The sequence below is a fragment of the Medicago sativa genome, chromosome 3 (assembly GCF_051527215.1).
Source record: "Medicago sativa cultivar Bolivia chromosome 3, Bolivia_mono, whole genome shotgun sequence".
Classification (NCBI taxonomy): Eukaryota; Viridiplantae; Streptophyta; class Magnoliopsida; order Fabales; family Fabaceae; genus Medicago; species Medicago sativa.
This window is the reverse complement of record NC_140751.1, coordinates 12,304,258-12,326,380: the sequence shown is the minus strand read 5'-3', so window position 1 is coordinate 12,326,380 and position 22,123 is coordinate 12,304,258. Positions and strand designations below refer to the sequence as shown.

Sequence of the window (22,123 nt, the reverse complement as noted above, 5' to 3'; positions counted from 1 at the left end):
AAAAATGCTAACAAGTGCCCTAAGGGCATTGTTTAAGCATCTAAAAGTAGCAATTTTTGCATTGGAAATTATACGGTTATGACTTTAAAAAGTGTTTGACTTGTATTTTCAAGACATAGTTTCTTTTTTTTGGGTTCCTTAAACAATGCCCTTAGGGCACTTGTTAGCAAGACACTAATTTGTTTTAGGGTCTTGTTAACCAGTGCCTCCGGGGCACTAGTTAAGGAACTAAAAGTAGAAATAAAAGTCAAATTTTGCATTGAAAAAAACACTTTTTTAACTTTCAAAAAGTAGAATACACAGTTTCCAATACAATATTTCTTTTTATAATTCCTTAACCAACATTTCCCTTCCTTTGTTTTATATGGAGTCCACCATGAACTTCACATGGATTTTCTTTTCCTTTCATCTTTTCTCTCTCCTTGTTGTTTGCTTTCTCTGACATAGCAGCAGAGAATATTTGCCTTCACCTCATAACAATTACTTGAATTTTCAGGGTGACTGTCATTCTTATAGGGGGAGTTTACTCGGGGTGACGTTTAGTATGGGAATAAACTCTTTTTTCCCATGATGGGAAAGTGTCATTTACAGCCATAGATTTAATAGTATTTTAATTGGATGGCTGAGATGGAAGAAGTGGTAATTGTTGCAACTTATTGTTGGTCATTGTATAAAAATAATTCCGGCCCCACCAATTAATTAAATAATAATTTAGCATTTGTTTGTTTTATTTATTTATTTTTTTATCAAAACTCATTCATTGTCATTCCTTAAAAAAAAAAAAAACTATTATTCGTCCTCATCTCCTTCATCAAACCTCTTCAGATTTTTGATAACAAACCTCTTCATATTTGATTCTTTTCTTCTCCCTAAATTCATATCTCTTTTGCCACATATCAATCAACCACACTCTTTTTTTGCATCAACAACAAATAACTCCAGATTCATCCTTGAAAAACAAAACCCCAAAATCCAAATCTAAAAAACAAAACAATCTGGAAAAAAACACCAACCCAAGAAAGGATCCAACGTCGAATCTAGAAAACCCCAACTCTGAATCCGGATTCAACCCCGTGAATTAAAAGCAAATGTTTTCTTTTCTCTCGGACTGCATCAGTCAAAATTTCAGCAAGGTCAAGCTCCGCCTTCTCCTTGCGGCAGCGGCGATGGTGATGCTCCGACCACCGCTGATAATTAAAAAGTGTTTGTTAATGCTGTGTAACCATGAAAGTCCAGCAAATTAATGAATCCAAAAGAAAAGAAGTTTTTTGGCTGCAAGAGATGGCATGGTGTTAAAGATGGTGGAGATTGAATGTTGGAAGGGAATCAACTTGTGCTATCGTTGTTGGTGGTGGTGCTCGGAATCTCGTCGGGATGCCATGGTTATGGAGGTGGATGATGAGTTTTGTGGGTTTCTATGCAGAGGAAGAAGGAGTACAGTGAGAGAAAATGCAGAGGAAGGAGTACAGTGAGAGAAAATAATAGTACTGTATTTGTTTTTAGTAAATGGAAGAGATAAACTGAAAAAATAAAAAAAGGATTAAAAAACTATTTTAATTTTTAATTTTTTTATTCCTAAACCGGGTACACCGCCACCTGTCCTGGGAAATGGAACTTTCCCATGGTGGGAAAAAAGTGTCCATTCCCAGGCTAAATGCCACCTTTACTCGGTCAGTCACCTCAATTCACATTGATTGCATTTCAAGTCAATACTTGGCATGATGTTGGAGGTACATTGAGGGCATTTCCGATAATGTAATTGAAAAATAAGTGTACATCAAGTTGTTTTCGACCTCGCCCAGAGACTATGAAATTAGGCAAATGTTAATTTGTGCCTTCAAGGGTATATGTTAAGGAACTTATTATAGAATTATACGTATTAAAAGTTGTGCAGTCAACTTCTTTAAAGTTACATTATCATGTTTTCTAATGCAAAATTGTTCATTTTAGGTTCCTTAACATATGCCGTTAGAGCACAAGTTAACATGACCCATGAAATTAATAAGGCTAAGTAATCATATCTTTAATCCATAAATAGTATATGATTATGGTTGAAGTTGATGTTTTCTGTCTACCTTGAAGACTCTGTCAATAGTTGATGGACGATGACTATGAAAGCCATGAGGAGAATGGTGAAGAGTTTGGAACATAATTTTTATTACGAAATAGGAAAATGTAAGTAAACTGTGAACATGGATGACGGGTGTGTGTGTGTGTGGTGAGTCGAGGATCCCTTTGCATTAGGTGTTAAAATTGGTATACTTAAACCTTTAGCCATTGAATCATGGTTATCCTTCTAAGACTTTAGATAACTTGGACTTTCATTAACATGTATATTTTGTGAAATGTGCATGTAACCATTGAATCTTGGCATCGTGTTATAAAATAATTTATGTCTTAAATTTTGCATAGGATAATGCTAAATGACAATCCCACGATTTCGGTTGCTCTCTCCAGCAGCATTATACATCTCCAAAGAAAACAAACATTCTCCAATACAAAACACAAACCAGCCTCATCCTCATTCGTCTGCAACTTCCATGGCATTTTCTTTGTGTCGAATCCATGATTGCAGCTTCTATTGTTGCCATCAACCACAGCAAGAATCTGAAACATTTATGTTTTAATGCTAAGATCAAGCGGCCAAGAAGCCCCTCAACCTCATGTGTATTTCCCGAGGACGTCGACGATCTCATATTTGGAATGCAAGTTAAGGAACTCGGTTTAAGTGTCGCTGGAGTCGTTTTCGAGGTCGGCGAGATTCTTAAAATTAGAGACGTCTTTTCCTGCACCTCAAGGCAGGGCCATCGTTTCATATTCCTTTTCTGTCTGTCTTCCTTGGAGCCTCGACAATGGAGACACTCATCTTTAGGTTCTTAAATGGGTCTCACGTGTACACATCACTCATTTATAATTTTTTTAATAATAATACTTAATAAGAACTCAATCCCTCCAACCCAGCATCTCACAAAAATTTCTTAAATGGTACCCACTAATCAACTATCAATAACTTTGGATCATTACATTTCAATTTTTTAATATTAAAATAGCGAGGGTTCCGCTTAAAAGTGGAGGTCTAAAATAAGACCCCGGATCTTATAAGACCCTAGAAAAGATTCTCCCTAATGGGGGTACCTATGTCTTAAATGGTTAAGACCCTCCTATTGGAGATGGTCTTAATAGCAAACTGGACATATGCTTCATAGTTCGCTCAATTGAACTTATTAATTTCTTAAGATTTAAAGAAAGTGGTTCACCTAGTTATAAAAGAAAAAAAGCATAGATGTTGAAGTCACTGGTTAACCTTCGGAGAGTTTCCTAGTTCGATTTCAATTTGAGAGCGAGGAGTATTTTTTAGATTAATGGGAGGAAAATTACAAGCTTTTGGGTCTAGAAAGGTAAAATATCTTTAAAAATAAATGGTAGAACTGCATTCATGAAATTTCGCGAGGATATAGTTTGCGAGATAGAGACTACCTTGTGTGAAAAAAAAAGTGTTTATAACCAATTTAAAAAAAAATTATATGCAACTATAAATTAAAATTTACTAAAGTTTAATGTTTTGAAGTCTTTACCTTCTTTTTTTTTTGGTGTCCGGGGTTCGAACTCCGGATTGCATATATTATGTGTTGTCTTTACGAACTGAGCTAAGCTCACGAAGACAGTCTTTACATTCATGCATAATAGCATTTTATTTTAATTTTATAAATATTCCTTTCAACAATTCCATAACTTCATTTAATACTTTATACTTTGTATTTAATATATCACTCATTATTTTTAATAAATAAGTAAAAAAAATTTACAAAATAAACAATCATAAAAATGATACTAAATTAAATGAAACGAGGGTGTAATATCCCACTCGACGAATATTGGAATATTATCAATCAAACGAGTCAGATGACAAATGTTTAAGGAAAATAAGTATGATGGAAATGTTTATTACGAAATGATAGGCAAACACGAGTTAAGTACCAGTGTCGTATAAACACGCTTAAGGCAAGGGCATAATGGTAATTTCACGCAATAGGGGTATTTAAGTATTTTGGCCCAAAAATATCTCATTTCTCTTATCCTTTCTCTCTCTAGGTTTTGGAGAAAGAGTTTTCTCCTCCTTCTCTCTTCTCCATCGCCCCCTCTCCTCAATCTTCTTCCCTCAAACTTTCACAATCTTTTCATGTGGTAATCAAGCATGAAGTTTGATGAACTTTTGTGCAAGAAGCAACTTTTAACCTTGGATTCATGCTTGAGCCTCAATTCTTCTCTCCTTCAAGAAGTTAGGGTTTGAAAGATGTGGAGTGAAGGTGATGCTTAGAGCTTGAACTTGTGCGTGAAATGGTTTCTTCATGGTTAAGAATCAAAGAGAAAAATGAATTGAAGTTGGAATCAAGAGCTAGGGTTTGGTTGCCTGAGCTTGGAACTTGGAGCAATCACAAGAAACTTATTAGGTGAGTTCTATAGATAGCTTTCCTACCCTTTGGGACTATGTGTTTATCTTTGTAAGGAAAACATGAAAAACTAGGGTTTTATGATTTATGATTAGTTGCCTTTTTCATGCCATGCTTGCTAAACATGTAAATACTTGCCAAATGAATGTTTTACAAGTATTTTATGATCAAATAAGTTCAAATATGCATTAGGTCACTTGGTTTTGAGGTTTTTGAGCCAAAAATGCTATTTTTACAAGTTCTGGACTGTCATAACTCGTCGGGCGAGCTATTACTCGCCATGGCGAGCAAGACCATAGAACACAGGGGTCTGCTCGCCACCAACTCGCCTTGGCGAGCTGACAGCACCAAAACGTGTTGTTGGCTCGTTCCAGGCAGTTTTTGGGCAGCTTCGTGTCGGGTTTTCTCTATGATGTTTTTAGAAAAGTAAACCCCTCAAACCAAGGTCCTAATTTATAATCTTTTAAAAGGTTTTCTTTAGAATGAAGCAAGTATTTAGCATATTAGCAAAGCATGGCAAACGAGAGAATGTTATGATATAAGTCGGGTAGCAATGCAAATCTTTAAGGAAGGGAATGAATGTAGAGCCTCGACATAGTTCGTCGAGAACTAGAATGCTATGTATGTGTTCTAAGTATGTTAAGACGCGAAGTGTTTAGTGTATTCTCTTCGCACATGAATTAGAATGACCATGCAAGGAAGTTAAGCCGTCATTAGATAAGTTAAACCCTTGACTATGAATGAGCATGACAATATAGGTAGTTTACCGCTAAACGGGTAGATCACAGACCCGTGGTAAGCGAGTAAGAATGTATAGGTTTAACCATACGCGTATGTATGATTAAGACTATGTTTATTGGAAATTTAGATCTTAATAAAAACAAATTTCATAAAGTATGTTCAACAATTATGAATCAATAGCGGAAGCAAACAAAACGTTGAACATGATTATGATCGGATCTACGACATGTTTGATTTATCAAGGATATTGAGAATTAGGGTATTAGGAATACCTGATAAGCTTTCATGGCAGTCCTCTCAACGACAACAGTAAACAGAGAGAGGTGATCGATCTGAAACAAACAAGAACGTTAGCAGCGACTGGTTTGGTTCTTCCTCAACCTGTACCTTTATGCCTCAAGTTCTCTTCAGATGGGGAGAAGAGAGAGTTTGCCGTGGACGGTGTATTGGGGAACATAGCCTATTTTATATTGGATGGCCATTAGGGTTTCCCATTATTCCGTTAATGGGTCATCCTGACATCCACTCATTGAGTCCATATCAACTAATTAAATATTTAATTAATTAACCAATTAGAAATCTAATAGCCTTATTACTTAATTTGATCACAAATCAACTAAGGTCCACAAGTGATAAATAACTAATATAATTATTATTACGATATTTGCCCACATAATGATATTGGAATATAATAATATAATAAAATATTCCAACACACATTGCATACTATTTTGATGGCGCACAACATTTTACAATGGTGTTCCGATATTATTTCTCATGTGGCATAGATTAAATTAATTACTTAGTGACCATGAGCGGCAACAATTCGATACGTAATTGTTTACCTCTGATTCTTTTTTCTCGATTCTTTCTCAGTGTCTCCCCATCATCGGAGGTACAAGAATATCATCACAACTCATTGGACCCCTACGACGCATTGGGTCAAGGTTAATTCGGATTGTTCAGTCATTAGTAAGTATATATGCTTCTTGTGGGGGCATTTTCTAAGATCACTTGGGCACTTGTTTAGGATGATTTGCTTGCAATTTGGGTAGCCTAACTGTTTTTGAATCGGAAATTTACGGATACATTTGGGTTATGGAGTATACAACTCAACATGGTTGGTGGAATTTATGGTCAGGGCCAATCTGAGGGCCAAGCAACCCAAGCAAGGGCTTTAGGCCTCAAAATTTTGGGTGAAAAAAAGGCCTCTAAATAATTAATTTGTTTATAATCATATTACATGACAAATAAATTACAGACATTTGCATAGCTTAACTGATTATCAAAAAGGTCTCAATTACTTTTGGTCATGAATTCAAATTTTGGTCTCCACAAAATTGATTTTATATAAATATTCTCTTAAAAAAATAGTTTTATAGGCCATATTAATTTTTTTTGTTTTAGGCCTCTTAATCTGTTGGGTCGGCCCTGTTTATGGTTAGAGAGTTATTATTCAGTGCTATTTTGGCATTCAAGAATCCTGCTATCGTCCATATCTGCCATTCAAACCAGTGGCACAACTCATTCGCATAGGCCTACAGGTTGTATATTCGCACATCTATCGTGAAGGCAATGGTTGTGCCGACAAGATCAACAATATGGATCATACTTTTCAGGGATCTGTTTGGTTTGATGCTTTGGCCTCTATTAATTGTTATGTTTTTCTTAGGGACCATTTTGGTTTGCCGAATTTTTGCTTCCCTCAGATTCTTTTCTTTTCCACGCTTTCCTATGGCCTTTCAAGGATTTTGGTTTGGTTCCCCTTCTTGTATATACTTTTCCATTTTTTTAATAATATTTATGAGTAAGGCGGTATAGGATAGCGGTCTCTCAGAGGTGTCAACCTAGTTGGAATGTCTGAGTTTTTCCTTGATGTCCGTCCTTTCTCTTAGTTCATCGAAAAGAAAAGCATATTCAACTTTATATAAGTGGTTCATGTTTAAAAATTATGCTTAATAGGTCATTTGGTGACCCAATTAATTTTCAGTTTTCATTTTGGTCTTATAACTAATAAAACTTACGTTTTGGTCCCCCAATTATACGTCCGTCAGTCAAATTCGTCTCGTTCCGTTAATTTTAACCCCAAATGGTTTAAGATGGACCAACATTGTACATGGTCTACCATAAACTTTATTAATTTTTTTAATTTTAACCATTTGATCTATTTTTCAAAACAGGAACCGTTGGATCACATAGGTCTATTGTATCATACAGTGATCCATCCACAACTAATCATTTTCCCCTTTCTTCATCTTCTTCATTCCTCTTCTTCATTAAATTCATCATATTCTTCATACATTTTCATCAACATACCCAAAAAAAAAAACTGATATTTATAATCATCTATAAATTCATTACACAACTTTTCATCATCCCATCATCAAACGACACAGACTTATTACTATTAGTTAAGAGTGAAAAAAAACAACACACATTGCTCATATCAATCTCTCTATTTTCTCTCGGCTCATAGACCTTATTAATTTTTTAATTTTAACCATTTGATCTGTGTTTCAAAACAGGAACCGTTGGATCACATAGGTCTATTGTATCATACAGTGAACCATCAACAACTAATCATTTTTCCCTTTCTTCATCTTCTTCCTTCCTCTTCTTCATCAAATTCATCATATTCTTCATAGATCTTAATCAACATACCCAAAAAAAAAAACTGAAATTTATAATCATCTAAAAATTCATTACACAACTTTTCATAATCCCATCATCAAACAACACAAACTTATTACTATTAGTTAAGAGAGAAAAAAAAACACACACTGCTCATATCAATCTCTCTATCTTCTCTCGGCTCACACTACTCGTCTCTTTCTCTCTATCCAAGCTTAGCAAAAACAACACACACCAAGATTCATTAAGATTCATTTTCCTTAATTTAGTTTTAGGTTTTCTTCTCTCTTTTCTCTCTCTTCCTCAAAACCCTTTCACAAGAATTCAAATTTCAGATTCCATATTTTTTAGATTCAGATTCCCCAAAACGCGAATTCCAGATTCTTCTGATTTTCACTCGAATTCCAGATCCTTGTTCCAATTTTTTACACGAATTCCAGATTCCCTCTGAGGGTTTTTGTTGTTGGTGGTGATTCAAATTGAAAGATGAGAATGGATTCAAAGAGTGAGGAGTAATCTTTTGACATTTTGTGAATCTGAGGGTTTGAATTTTGTGAATTTAAGTTTCAGTTACATCCAAGGGTTTGAATTTGAGATCGTGAAATTTGCAGTGATAGAGTACGAGAAACAATCTGGTTTGAAACTGAGTTTGGGGAAAGTGATCAGATGTGAGTATTAACTTTTCCAAGTGGAAGGGAACAAATGAAGGAAGGTTCGTGAAAGATGAAAAAATTGTGCTTGAGAAATGAGTTATTGTGTGTTTGATTTTGTAGTGGGGAAAATTGAGTTTCAGTAATATGTTTTGGAAAAAAAATTCTATAAAAGGCTGAACCTTTTGAACAGATGAAGATATGAGGAAGAAGACGAGGGAAGATGATCAAAAGTGAAAAACATTAGGTGTTGATGGTTCACTAGAGATACAATGGACATACAATTAAACGGTTAAAATCATATAAAAAATATTAGACATTAAAAAACTAACGGAGGGGACCAATTTAACTGACAGACGTATAATTGAGGGACGAACGTGAATTTTATTAATTATGGAACCAAAATGAAAAGTGGAAATTAATTGGGGGACCAAATGACCTATTAAACCTAAAAATTAAAATATATTTTAAATTAATAAAAAGTCAAGTTAATTTTTTTACGCCATAAAAAACGTCAAATGTTTCCTAAAATGTAAAAAGAACAAAAAAATAAATAAATTAACTTTGGTCAAGGTTCATGTATCTTTTGAAGTTTTCATATATTTTTTTTATAGGAAAAAAATATTTTATAAAGTATTCAAACCAAAACAAATAACATCATCACATAAAACCAAAATCAAAGTGATAAAATCGAATGCTTATCCTATAATCTCATCCTGCATGATCGATGGCACACTTTACTCCTCAATCGCTCTCAACAAAGAACGATACATCGTTTATAGCTTTTCCTGGTGATTCTACCCAATCTAGCACCACTGATCATAGGATGGCTTACATGCAAAGCCTTGTTATTGAACTCAGCAATCCGGATCTTAGAGAAAATGCTCTCTATGTGCTCTCCAAGGTTCTTACATATCTATCTTTCATTTTTTGTTCATTTTTAACGTCTCTCATGGGATTCACAAGTAATCCAAATCTTGGAGGCGTTGTGATACTCTTATACTGTGATTTAAATTGTCTATGTGCTCCTCTACCAACAATGAACCCTTTTGCTAGACCTAATAACATCTTTGAATTGTCCGTTGTGATAACAATGAACCCTTTTGCTAGACCTAATAACATCTTTGAATTGTCCGTTGTGATATTTTTTATAATTGAATTGAAAGGGTTCAATTTTTTTTTTGTGTGTTTACGCTTCACTTCTCAGGGGAAATGAGACCTGATAATTTGGAGTACGTCTGGGAGGTAAATAAAATTTGGCTCAGAATTATTCCACCCAAGAATTGAACCCAAGTTCTCCAGAATAATTTGTCTTTGGTGGAGCACATTAACCACTTGAGCCTAATTGCTTGGTTATTGAAAGGGTTCACTGTTTAGTGTATCATGGGAGAAAACTTTAACTAGTTTTTTTTTTTTTTTTTTTATAAATAATCAATATTTTTCATGTATAATTTGATTTTTTTTTTCCTTTTCAATTTTAATGCATCTGAATCATTTTTTGTTGAAAACTTGGTATTCGGTCAAAGGACCGGAACACCATTGAAAAATTTTACTGTATAGCCTCATTTAAAGTGAAGGCAAAGTTTTGTATGAATTAATCCACCGAAATTTGATATTGTGATTTTTTTTTAATGGTTGAGATGATTGACTGAAATAATCAAGATTACTATCGCACACATGTATCAGTGTCACAAGATTTTATCATCAAGCGTATCGATCTCAAACAAAATTATTTATGTGTGCTCTTAAAGGTTCCTAGAAATCCATTTATCAATTTTTTATTCTATTTTTCACATCTTTCACTTAACCCACACATGTAATCCAACTTTTGGAGAAGTTGCCAAGCGTTAAACTAAACGTGCTCCTCTCTTAAGATAGATTTGAATTGTGATATGCCGCATTGTCAGACTATATCCATTTAGCAGACTTAATCACAATTGGTTTAGATTCTAAAGTTGAATCAAGAAGCTTCATTGTTTAGAATATCAGTGAGAAAAACCAAAACTTTCATTAAATTTTTTATATAAAAAAATTATTAATTTATATAATTTGAAGCATAGTTAATTAGTTGAGTATAATAGCTTATTATTACATGTATCATGTTTGTTTTATTTTGGAACTTTTATACTAAAATTTCGGTAGTATTCGTTAATGTTGCTGAAACTCATACAATCAATACATTATGTTGCATTTATTATATTTCAGAGCACCAAGTTATTTGAGGAACTTGGACCTTTATTATGGAATACTGTTGGTACTATTGCAGTATTTTTACAGGTATGTTACATGTGACCTTTACTTTCAGCAACTATAGCAAACATCTTCTTTTGTTCGTAATATTTTTTTAGAGCTTTACTATCTGTTACAATTAAACAAGATTTAATGAAAAAAAATATTGTGCATGTATCTTACTTGTGGATGAAAAATAGTTATTATGTATTTGATGAAACACACAATGGTATTGGGTGAAAATTTAATCATTGTCCTTTGTCGTATTACAATCCTTCAGAACAATCATTATTTCACCATTTTTAGATTTTGAATCTCTTCCTCCCTCCCTTCCTCCCTCCCTACCTATCGATCGATCTATCTATCTATCTATCCATTTATCTACCATGTAAATCTTTCACCAGATTTATGTTTATGTGTTTCCAACTTTTCGAGGGAGACTTAGAAAATATATGGTGATGGTATGATTCAATTTAGATATTTTTTAAAATAATTTTTCAAGAGAAGTTAGCTCAATGATATTTTTTTTTTTTTTTGAGGGAATGTTAGCTTAATGATAAAATTTAGTTTTTAAACCTCTAAGAAAGAAGTTCAAATCTCCTCAAACAATTGTAAAATGACCATTAATGTAACTCTTATGAATATATTTTTTATTGTTTAAGGGTCAAGAGTATTTTACAAAGATGTTTATTGATTTTCATACACTTATTGAGTTGTGCTATTTTTTTCAGGAAATAATTTCAATATATCCTACTCTTTCACCACCGAATCTCTCTCCCTCACAATCAACTCGAGTGTGCAATGTTCTAGCATTACTTCAGGTGAGACGAGTTTGTCGCTACAAGTTTTGAATATTATTTTAGCATATGGAAACTTTGATTATACCCCAAAATACATGAAAATCAATCATGTTAAAATGAATGCATATGTAAACATTATACTTTTTTCCTTGATGTAAAAAAATATATATGAAACTAATTCTTCTAACGCTCTTTTCTAATGTTTTTTTTTATAGTGTGTGGCATCTCACCCTGATACAAGGATCTCATTTCTCAATGGTAATGTTAAGTTTGTTATTAATCTTAATTATGTTATTCTGAATTTCAATCCAAGGCTGCATGTAACAAGTTGACAATATTTATTCTGACAATGATAGAACTAATGTTAGAGTAATAGTTCTTTTGTGAAAATACTACGGAGATATATAACTATTTGGTGAGATTTGTTTGATCTCATATGAGTAATAATAACGTGAAAAATATTTTGGGTAAGAGGAATGAATTTGGATTCTCTTTGACCGGCTTTTGGTTGCAATAACTTGCAGGCCATTATGTTAAAAATGGGAAAGTTATAAAAGAAAAAGTATTACTCTTTTTATTATTTATACTTACCTTTTTTTTTTTATTATATGCAGCTAATATGCCTTTATATTTATATCCATTCCTTAAAACGACAAGCAAGTTAACACCCTTTGAAAATTTGAGGGTTGCTAGTCTTGGAGTCATTGGTGGCTCGATGAAGGTCTTCCATCCTTCTAACTTTTGTTTTTTTAATGCATCATGACTACAAATTTAATAAGTTTTTCAGAGAGTATAGTTACTAAAAATAATGTCAAAAATCTTGCAATGTGAAAATATATTTTGCAATGGATTATGTATGTCATTAAATTGAAGTTGTATAATTATTTATTGATTATATTCACACAATAAACTAATTAAGGATTACTCTAAACTTTATGGCAATTATCTTTCTTCCAAAAAAAAAAAACTTTATGGCAAATATCTAGTTATTTTTAGCGGTAATTAAACATGTTTTTACCAACATTCCTTATAACTGTCCTTAAAACTTTTACTAACATTGGATTCACCAGTTATAATAAATTAATTGTCGGTAAAAGTTTTAACGGTCACTTGTATTATCCCTAAAATTAGATATTATTGTAGTGAAATATTTTGTTTAATTTCAATCTTATCATACTCTTGTTATGTTTTCAACTACATCTATTTAAGTTGCACAACTAATTATATGAAAATTGATATTAGGTATTTGGGACTTACAAACCCAACTTGTTAGGATTAGTTCATCTACATCACGAAGGGAACTAAAATGTCACAACTATTTATTCTTTTTAAACGATTGCTTAAATTCACTTTATGTTTGATTTTTTATTACATGTATACCATGCTTATTTATTTCGTTTTGTGGTATTTGATATTCACAGGTTAACACCAAAGAAGTGATAGGTTTCTATCTCTCAAGTGAGATAATTTCACTATGTTTGTCTAATATGCAAAACGGCAATGAATTGACAAAAATTGTTAGTTTCTCTATTCTTATTGTTTTGCCAATTTATTATTATAGAGTATTTTGCCATCCATTTTTGTTACCAATACCTGCTAATGAAAGTTGTATATCTCCACAGGTTGCAACATTTATAATTCTGAAAATTATATTAGACGATGATGGTTTGGCTCGTGTTTGTGCTACAACAGAGAATTTTTTTGGAGTATGTCGAGTTTTGAACATGATGTTGGAAGATCTTGAGAATCCACCCTCACCTCGTTTGTCGAGGCTTTTGATTTCATGTTATTCTCGTTTATCTCAAAATTGCAGGTTGGTTGAGAAGTTCCATGATCTTAAGAATTGTTGAATATGCCTTTTCTCTTGTTTCAAACGTTCCGATCAAACTTCTTTCATCTTAAAACAGGGCTAGAGTTGCATTAACAACTTATCTTCCAAACAGGCTCAAAGATGCCAATCTCATCAATTTTTTTCGTGTAAGTACTTCTTGTGGTATAAATATAAATTTGATTCAGAATTTGTTTGATACACCTAATATGATATAATTTAATATTATAAGATCTTCTATTTATCAACAAAATAAATATTACAAGACATGCTATTAGGGTGGCTTTTAGGTACACAACCTATTGAATGTGTGTATCATACATATGTGAAGATGACCATTGATTTATTATTAACTAATTTAATGATTTGTATTTAAGAAGAGATACCTCTTTAGTAAGTTTTGTGACACATTTATGGTATTTTCAAAGTGGATACTAACTATAGGATTTTAGTCTCTTAAATACTCAGTTTCATATCTAGAGAAATTTCAATTGCCTTTTATAAAGAGAGAATTCAATTGTTAGTTTGTTTACATTTATTGATACTAGATATTGTTTCAATTTCAGGATGATCCAAAAACTATGAGGTTGGTACTGTTGTTACATGAGAATGTTGGGGTGAACCGAGTTCCTTTAGAAGCAGGTAGAGGAGGAATTGATGATATTGTAGGGCCATCATTATCAAGAAAATGATATGTATTGTACTTGTTATTGGGTTTGAAACACCAATACTCTATGACATATTTATCTTTCTACTTGAAAAATTGAGTCAACTTAATAATGTCTTATGTATTAAATTGTAATAATTACTTTGAGTTTAAACATGTTGCTCGGTTGTGTTGATAAATTTAAATGTATTATTAATGATTATGGGGTTCTTTTGCTTTGACCCTTTGATGGATGTTCAACTTATGGTTAGATCGTTACATTAATGAATTATTTAAAGTCTTTGATATAGTTGTTTTTTACTTCATCATATTCAAATTTAAAAGAACAATGAGATATTTAGGTTTTGTGCATAAGAAAGATTTAAAATGAGGTCTCCCTCGTTTGACATCCTGTGTTGTGAACAATTGTGAAACTCTAAAACTTATGCATATTGAGGTGGTGGAGTAATCTTGAAAGTTTTTTTTGGGCCAATCAGAGTCTCATTAGTTCCTCCGTTAAAATTAGAGGCTTTTTTGGCCTAATTATTTTTTTCTATAAGTATTCAGAATTTCATTTTTAGTCCCTACAATCAAAGTCTCATCAGTTCCTCCGTTAAAATTAGAGGCTTTTTTGTCCTAATTATTTTTTTCTATAAGTATTCAGAATTTCATTTTTAGTCCCTACAAAAGATAATTGCACTTTTCAATCCTTGTAACAATTTTCATGAGCATTTTTAGTTCATATAAAATTTTTGATCATCATTTTTAGTCGTTGTGATATTTTTCGTTAGCACTTTTGGTCCTTAAAAATGCTAGAGGAAAATGTTTCAGAGACTAACAATTAATTTTTTCCGTAGAGACAAAAAAACAAAATTATAAATATTTAGAGATCATTTACTTAATTAATGCATAATTAAATATTAAATTCATTCTCAAATTTTATTAATTGTTTGACTAGATAAATTAATGGAAAAAGTACAATGAAATATATCTACCTATAAATTCTATATCTATTTATCTATATCTATAAATTCTACATAGTTTTGTTACCACAGACCCTAACCCTAATGCTCTAAACCAATCAAATGTGTTTTCTCAAGACCCTTATCCTGCCTTTATTTACAAAATACCCTCATTGGCACGTGATATGATTTTATTGTCGTGCTTTAATACACCCAATAAATGATAAATGTATCAACTTAATATGTGACTCGATACATCTCATAACATCCTTATTTGCCAATGGTTGCTCTCCCTAACTAATGTTTTCTCATCCATGTATGTATTTAATGATATGCATTATGACACTCATTAAAAAAGATCTACTATAAAAACATTACACAATATTAAGATCTACTATAAAGATTTTTTTTTTATAGAAGATGAAGAAAACCTTACGTTTTTGAATTAGGCTTAATTGCATTTTTCCCCTATCTTTTGCTAATTGTGCGATTTTGCACCCCCTCTTTTGTTTTGAGCAATTTTGCACCCCATCTTTTGCCAAAAGGGGCAAAAGATGGGGTGCAAAATCGCTCAAAAAAAAGAAGAGGGGGTGTAAAATCGCACAATTAGCAAAAAGATAGGGGGTAAAAGTGCAATTGAACACATATGAGGTGCAAAATCAGAAAGGGGGAAAAAAGATGGGGTGCAAAATCGCTCAAAAAAAAAGAGGGGGTGCAAAATCGCACAATTAGCAAAAGATAGGGGGAAAAGTGCAATTAAGCCTTTGAATTAAAACTAACGAAAAGGACCAAAATCTGTAACGGAGAGAAGTTAAGGGACCAATATAAATCGAATTTTAATTAAGGGACCAAAACGATACTACCTAAATAGTTAAGCAACCAAATCAATGCTCAATCTCGGTACTTAACACACACAATTCGTTTGGTTCAGGACCCTTCCATTTTCACACTAAGGTGCAGCTATACAGATCATTTTGCCATATGACAAGAATCCTATAGAGAATGTAATACTAAGCTATAGCGTGGTGTAGCTCTAGTGATTCTCAGCTCTATGTCCGTTTATTAACCACTTAAGCTAACTGAGATTCAAAGAGTTATAACTTCCTATAGCGTCAATTTTACATTTAGGATTCTAGTCCCTTTCACTCAATGGTGCTTAAGGTCAAAATAATATCGAATAAACATTTTGCACTCCTTACTTTGTTAGAAGTAAAATTTGTCAGGATTCACTTATAATGGTTTTGAGTTAAAAACTGTTTATCTGAGTAAAGCATGGTGCTACAACTTTATATATCGCTAGTAAATTAATAAATCATAACCTCACCATGTCTAAACCACTAGGGGTTTAGCTCATGGTGAGTTGAACCACAGGAAATGAAAATATAAAAATGGAAACATAATTGCATAAATCATTAGATAAGAATAGATTTTACAAAAGAGAAATTACAACCCTTTAAGGATGGAGGTGAGTTCTTTGCAGATCTCCCTTACCAATTTACTCTAATAACTCTACAAATCTAAGATTCTAACTACTATGCTTTAGATGTGTAATGGATGAAGATATGAGATGAAGAAGAATGATTTGAATCTCTAATGGTGACTAATTGGAAGTTGCTTCCTCCAATCTCTATTCTATTCGGCACATCCCCACTAGCACACCTTGAAAATTAGGTCTTGTTATCCTTTTATAGTACAAGTCCTTTCTTATCCTTTGGTGCCCTTTTAGGTCTTTTCCCATGTGGTGGTCCTTACCTTAACCATTAAGCATAGGAATATACCTTTATTCCTTTTGTGTACCATTGGAGACTCCCCTATCTTCTTCTCCGAGCACAAGATGTTATGGTCCCACTTTAGTGCTTATCCAATAAACCAAGTATGATTCGTCGCAAAGTTGTAGCTTCCTACATCTCCCGGATGAATCCTTCAGTACTATCTCCTCTGAGCTGGCAATCTTATCTCATGGAATCAACATATTCCTTATTTCTTGTACTAAATTCCCTGGAGCCAGCTCATGTAAACTTGGTCCTCAAGACTTGCAAATAATGGACCCAAGGTCATACACTTGTACGACCCGCACTGATAGATCTTCAATGCTATAGCTTTGGACTCCTTTTAAGCGTTATGGCTTCTTACATCGTTAGCATGCTTCCCAGTGTTGTAGCTTTGAACATCTTCCCATGACCTATCATTCAAACCAACACTAGAAAGCATAAAAGGTTCCTAAAACTCAAATAAACATAAAAAAAATATAAAAGACTAAATATACTCAATAAAGGTTAAATAAGCTTTGCATGCGCTCGAGGATCACATGTAATGGGAGATAAATGCAAGTTAATACCGACATATTTTCCAGTTATCATCTACATACTGAACATTTACCGTATTTAACATTTAAAGGCATAATGGCACATAATGATATATAAACAATTAATCATAGGATAAAAATCAAAGACATATCAAAACATATTAATACGTAAGCAATTTTTCAAATTAACATTTAGATGTATGCTCACAATACTAAAAGACATAGGTCTTAAAAAAAATCCTTTCAAGAATTCAATTACGGAACTTATGCTCATTATGATGTATGAATACACAATTTACATACACACTTTTACTTTTAAGTTCCCTTGATTCTTTTCACAACACTTTGATTTTCAACATGACAAAATACATGTCAACATTACTCACATTCACATTCATGAATCAACTACGACACATTTGGTACTACTCCTAATGACATGTTTGACCGATACAGACACATTCAAAGTCTCACAAAATCGCTAAATTTTTTCTGGGATCCCTTAGAGACATGCCAAAGTTATAAAGGGTTTCACATTTGATCACAAAAAATGAGGTGCTCCCTCAAAGGAATTCCCCCTCTTTGTACTCTCGTAACTTAACAAGTAAATCACCACAGATGTGCACAATATAGTTGTGTTCCCATGTAATGATTCTCGTTATACCCTATCTATATGATGATCGCAACACATCAGTTTGACCACATGTCATAACATTACTTTCTTCCCCATTGTTTGACTTGAGTCACTCCTTAGTTGAAGGATTATTGTCAATAGAGGATAAGGACTTAGAACACTTTATGACAATTAACATTCAACACATTATGCAATTGACATACAAGATTTCACAAACACGTAATCATTTTATCACAAAATATTGACACATAATCACAACTCATGCGACATTTAATTACACAATTATTATGTAAGGCATTTATTAGAACATAAGGATCAAAACACATGATCACATAATCATAATCGTAGACACTAAAGGCCCGTTTGGTGTACAGGATGTGATAGAGATAGGATAGGATTATAAAATGGATAAAGATAGGATATGATAGTGACATGATAGACACTTATCCTATCATACGTTTGGTGCACATATGATAAGAAATATGATAGCATTATGTTATCCTATCATGTGTTTGGTGCACATTTGTTATTGACACGACAAGAAAAGATTAACAACACTGCACCATATTCATCTCCTACATCATTCTATCATACCAGATTCACGATCTTAGACCACCGTCGTCGAGCCTCCATCTTCAGCCGACGAAGCACCTCACCCTAAACTCCTAACTCCACCAACTGTGAAGCCGCCGCTACCACATCATGTGCAACAGCCAATTGGAATTGATTAGGGAAAAAAATCCATATCCTTTAATTTTTTTATGGCCAAAATATGAAATTATATTAAAATTGAGACCTACACACCAGGAAACATATAATCCTAATTCATTCCGTAAAGTGCCATTTGAATATGCCAAATCCTATAACACCAAATCCTATAATAAAAAAGAAACACTAAATCGTTCATCATAGCAATTTGAATATGCCTTCGTTGAAATCAATTGCTTCATTGAAATTAATTTCTTCGTTGAAATAAAATTCTTCATCATTCCAGTAATTGAATTTGCAGAGAGGATGAAGAGTTTGAGTTGTGAAGTTGTTCGTATCAATTGAAATCAAATTGGGAATTGATATGTGTTGCCAATTCAAATCGATTGGGAAGAAAGGCAGAAGCAGTGGAAATAAATTGTTGGAATTGAAATGTTGGAACAAGGAAATTGGAAAAATGAATAAAAAAAATAACAAAATACGAAGAAACAGAAATGGTGGTGGGAATCGAAGGATGTATTGTGGTGAACATAGGATACACGTGTGATAGCTATATGCTATCATGTTTCTAACCCACCAAAAACTAAGGATAAAAATAACAAAGGAGGAGTGGGATAGGATAAGAAATAGGTTAAACTTATCCTTTTCTGTTGGTGCACCAAATGACAGATTGACTCATGATAGGATATTCTAATCATACCATGTCTCCTTATCCTGCGCACCAAACGGGCTCTAACAACTTAATTAATGACTAACAACATATACACACATTATATGAAATTTACTTAACAATTATTATAGAATGAGGTCAATAACCTCATTCTATAAACTTCTCAAGAAAATGTTTGTTGCAACCTTCGTGTATACCTGAATGTAAGTGAAATAATATAACCTTTGGGGATACCAGCTTGATATTAATGTCTTGCGTGTATCATCCCTCTTCGATGGAAGGATCCTTGTGTTGTTTGCCCTTCATCGAACTCACATGCTTCTTTCGTGTGAATCAGACATTAAAACACTATCAACATACAAATTGGATTGGAATCTATAAAATACGCAATATGCGAATGAATATAATAAAATATATAATAAAATCTGAGACCGTGTTTATTCAATGCAAAAAATAAATTTGAAAAACTCAATATTAAAAAGAGATGACTAAGACAATTAAGTGATAACAATAATTGGAAATAGACAATTAAGTTTCTAACAACTATAATAAAATAAAATAAAAAATTTTAATCTCTCTAACGAAACATTTTTAAAAGGGATTAACATTTTTATTTGTGTTGCAATAGATACAATCAAATTTGAATCTAAGATCTCATGTAAGCTACTCAAACTTCCCTTCATTAGAACAATCCTAAAGACTTGATGAACATTTTTTTTTTATATAAGCGACTTCAATAACATATGATTAAGTTGTCTCAATTTACTTCTTTAAATAATAAATTGGATCTCAAGGTTTTGTTTTCTTAGATTAAAATTGATATTCAACATGTCCCTAAACATAACAACTCAATTAATGATGACATTGTAGTATGCAGAAGTCGAAATTCAAATATGAATTTCTCACTTATTTACCTTAATGAGTGAATTTCTAACCACTCAGTTGATTAACAAACAAAAATATTGTTATTACTAAAATAAAAATTTATATTGGTTTTTTTGTGGGGAAATATTCCTTTTGATCCTTAAATGTGTCACGAGTAGTCACGATAATCTTTCAATGTATCGAAATTCCAATATAGTCTTTGTTTGTGCAGTATGTTAGTCAAAATAATTCTTTACGTTAAAATAATCTGTTAATATTGTCATATCAGTCATTATATGAAAAGAGTTAATGTCAGCCTTGAGAGACTATTTTAACTATTTGAGATTTTTCAAAACGTAAAACTTCTAATAAACCGAAACAAACAAAAAAGTGTTGAATAACTCTATATGTCAATAGCACTCAAAATTCCAAATAAAACTAAACCTAATATATTCCTAAATTTTTGAAAATTCGACGGCTGAAGCGACCAGTCACTTAAGCGGATAAAATCATACTCTTGATACCATGTTAACAATATAATCTGACATGAACATTTGAACAATAAGAAGAGAAGAACACATATAGACTAGGGTTTCATAAACATAATGAGCAAAGCTTGAATGCATAGTCTTACAATAAGAATATATACTAAATAATGTAAAAGTCTTAAATGCCCTTACTAACAAATAATAACTATATTATCGAACAATAATCACAACTCATGATACATTTAATTACACAATTATTATTTAAGGCTTTTGTTAGAACATAAGGATCACAACACATGATCACATAATCATAGTTGTACTAACAACTTAATTAATGACTAACAATATACACACATTATATGAAATTTCTTAACAATTATTATAGAATAAGGTCATTAACCTCATTCTATAAACTTGTGAAGAAAATGTTTGTTGCAACCTTTGTGTATACCTGAATGAAAGTGGAATAATATAACCGTTGGGGGTGCCAACTTGATATTAATGTCTTTCACGTATCATCCCTCTTCGATGGACAAATCCTTGTGTTGTTTGCCCTTCATCGAAATCACACACTTCTTTCATGTGAATCGGACATTAAAACACTGTCAACATACAAATTGGATTGGATTCTATATACAATATGCAATATGAGAATGAATAGAATAAAAGCTTACCTAAAAAAGAGAATAAAATTTGTGACCGTGTTTATTCAATGTGAAGAAAAAAAAATTGAACAACTCAATATTAAAGAGAGACGACTAAAACAATTAAGTGTTAATAATAATTAAAAAGAGACGGTTAAGTTTCTAACAATAATTTTTTTTTAAAGAAAGTTAATAACAATAATAATAAATATAAAATAAAACAATTTAATCTCTCTAACAAAACATTTTTTAAAAGGGATTAACATTTTTTTTGGGTTGCAATGGAGTCAATTAAATTTGAATCTAAGATCTCATGCAAATTACCCAAACATCCCGTCATTAGAACAATCCTAAAGACTTGATTAACATATTTGTTTTTGACAAGCGACTTCATTAAAATATATTTAAGTTGTCTAAATTTACGTCTTTAAATAATAAATTGAATCTCAAGGTCTTTTTTTCTAGATTGAAATTGTTATTCAACATGTCCCCTAACACAACAACTCAATTAACAATGACATTGTAGTATACAAAAGTTGAAGTTCAAATATGAATTCATTAACTTGTTCAACTTAATGAGTTGATTTCTAACCACTCAATTCATTCACAGACAAAAATATTGTTATTCTGGGACTAATCATTTTGATCACTGAATATGTAATGAGTACACATGATAATCCTTCAATTTATTGAAATTTTAAAATAGTTTTTGATTATGCATTATGTTAATGTCAGTATTAATAGCGTACTTGGTTCAGCTTCTTCTTGGGTAAAAAAGCACTTCTAGCATATCAAAATGGCTTCTTGCTTCAAAAACACATTTTGGTTCAGCTCATGAAAATCAATTATTACCTCCAAAAGCAATTCTCTTTAAA

General features: G+C 32.3%; 1 protein-coding gene and 2 long non-coding RNA genes across 3 annotated transcripts; 2 read left to right on the top strand and 1 right to left on the bottom strand.

Annotated features, from left to right (window-relative positions):
• Positions 1 to 9,200: 9,200 nt before the first annotated feature.
• Positions 9,201 to 12,265, top strand: LOC146935789 (uncharacterized). The gene is made up of 5 exons (XM_085749099.1): positions 9,201 to 9,377; positions 10,679 to 10,750; positions 11,434 to 11,523; positions 11,718 to 11,760; positions 12,117 to 12,265. Exons 1-5 carry the CDS (start codon positions 9,201 to 9,203, stop codon positions 12,263 to 12,265), a joined length of 531 nt encoding a protein of 176 aa, XP_085605225.1.
• Positions 12,266 to 13,406: 1,141 nt separating this feature from the next.
• On the top strand, positions 13,407 to 14,255 carry LOC146935788 (uncharacterized). Its single transcript, XR_015033103.1, has 2 exons — positions 13,407 to 13,479; positions 13,897 to 14,255. It is a non-coding gene; the product is annotated as an uncharacterized LOC146935788 (long non-coding RNA).
• A 2,060-nt stretch (positions 14,256 to 16,315) lies between these two features.
• LOC146935787 (uncharacterized) lies at positions 16,316 to 19,046 on the bottom strand. Its single transcript, XR_015030359.1, has 2 exons — positions 18,469 to 19,046; positions 16,316 to 17,120 (listed from the first exon to the last, which is right to left on the bottom strand). It is a non-coding gene; the product is annotated as an uncharacterized LOC146935787 (long non-coding RNA).
• Positions 19,047 to 22,123: the final 3,077 nt, after the last annotated feature.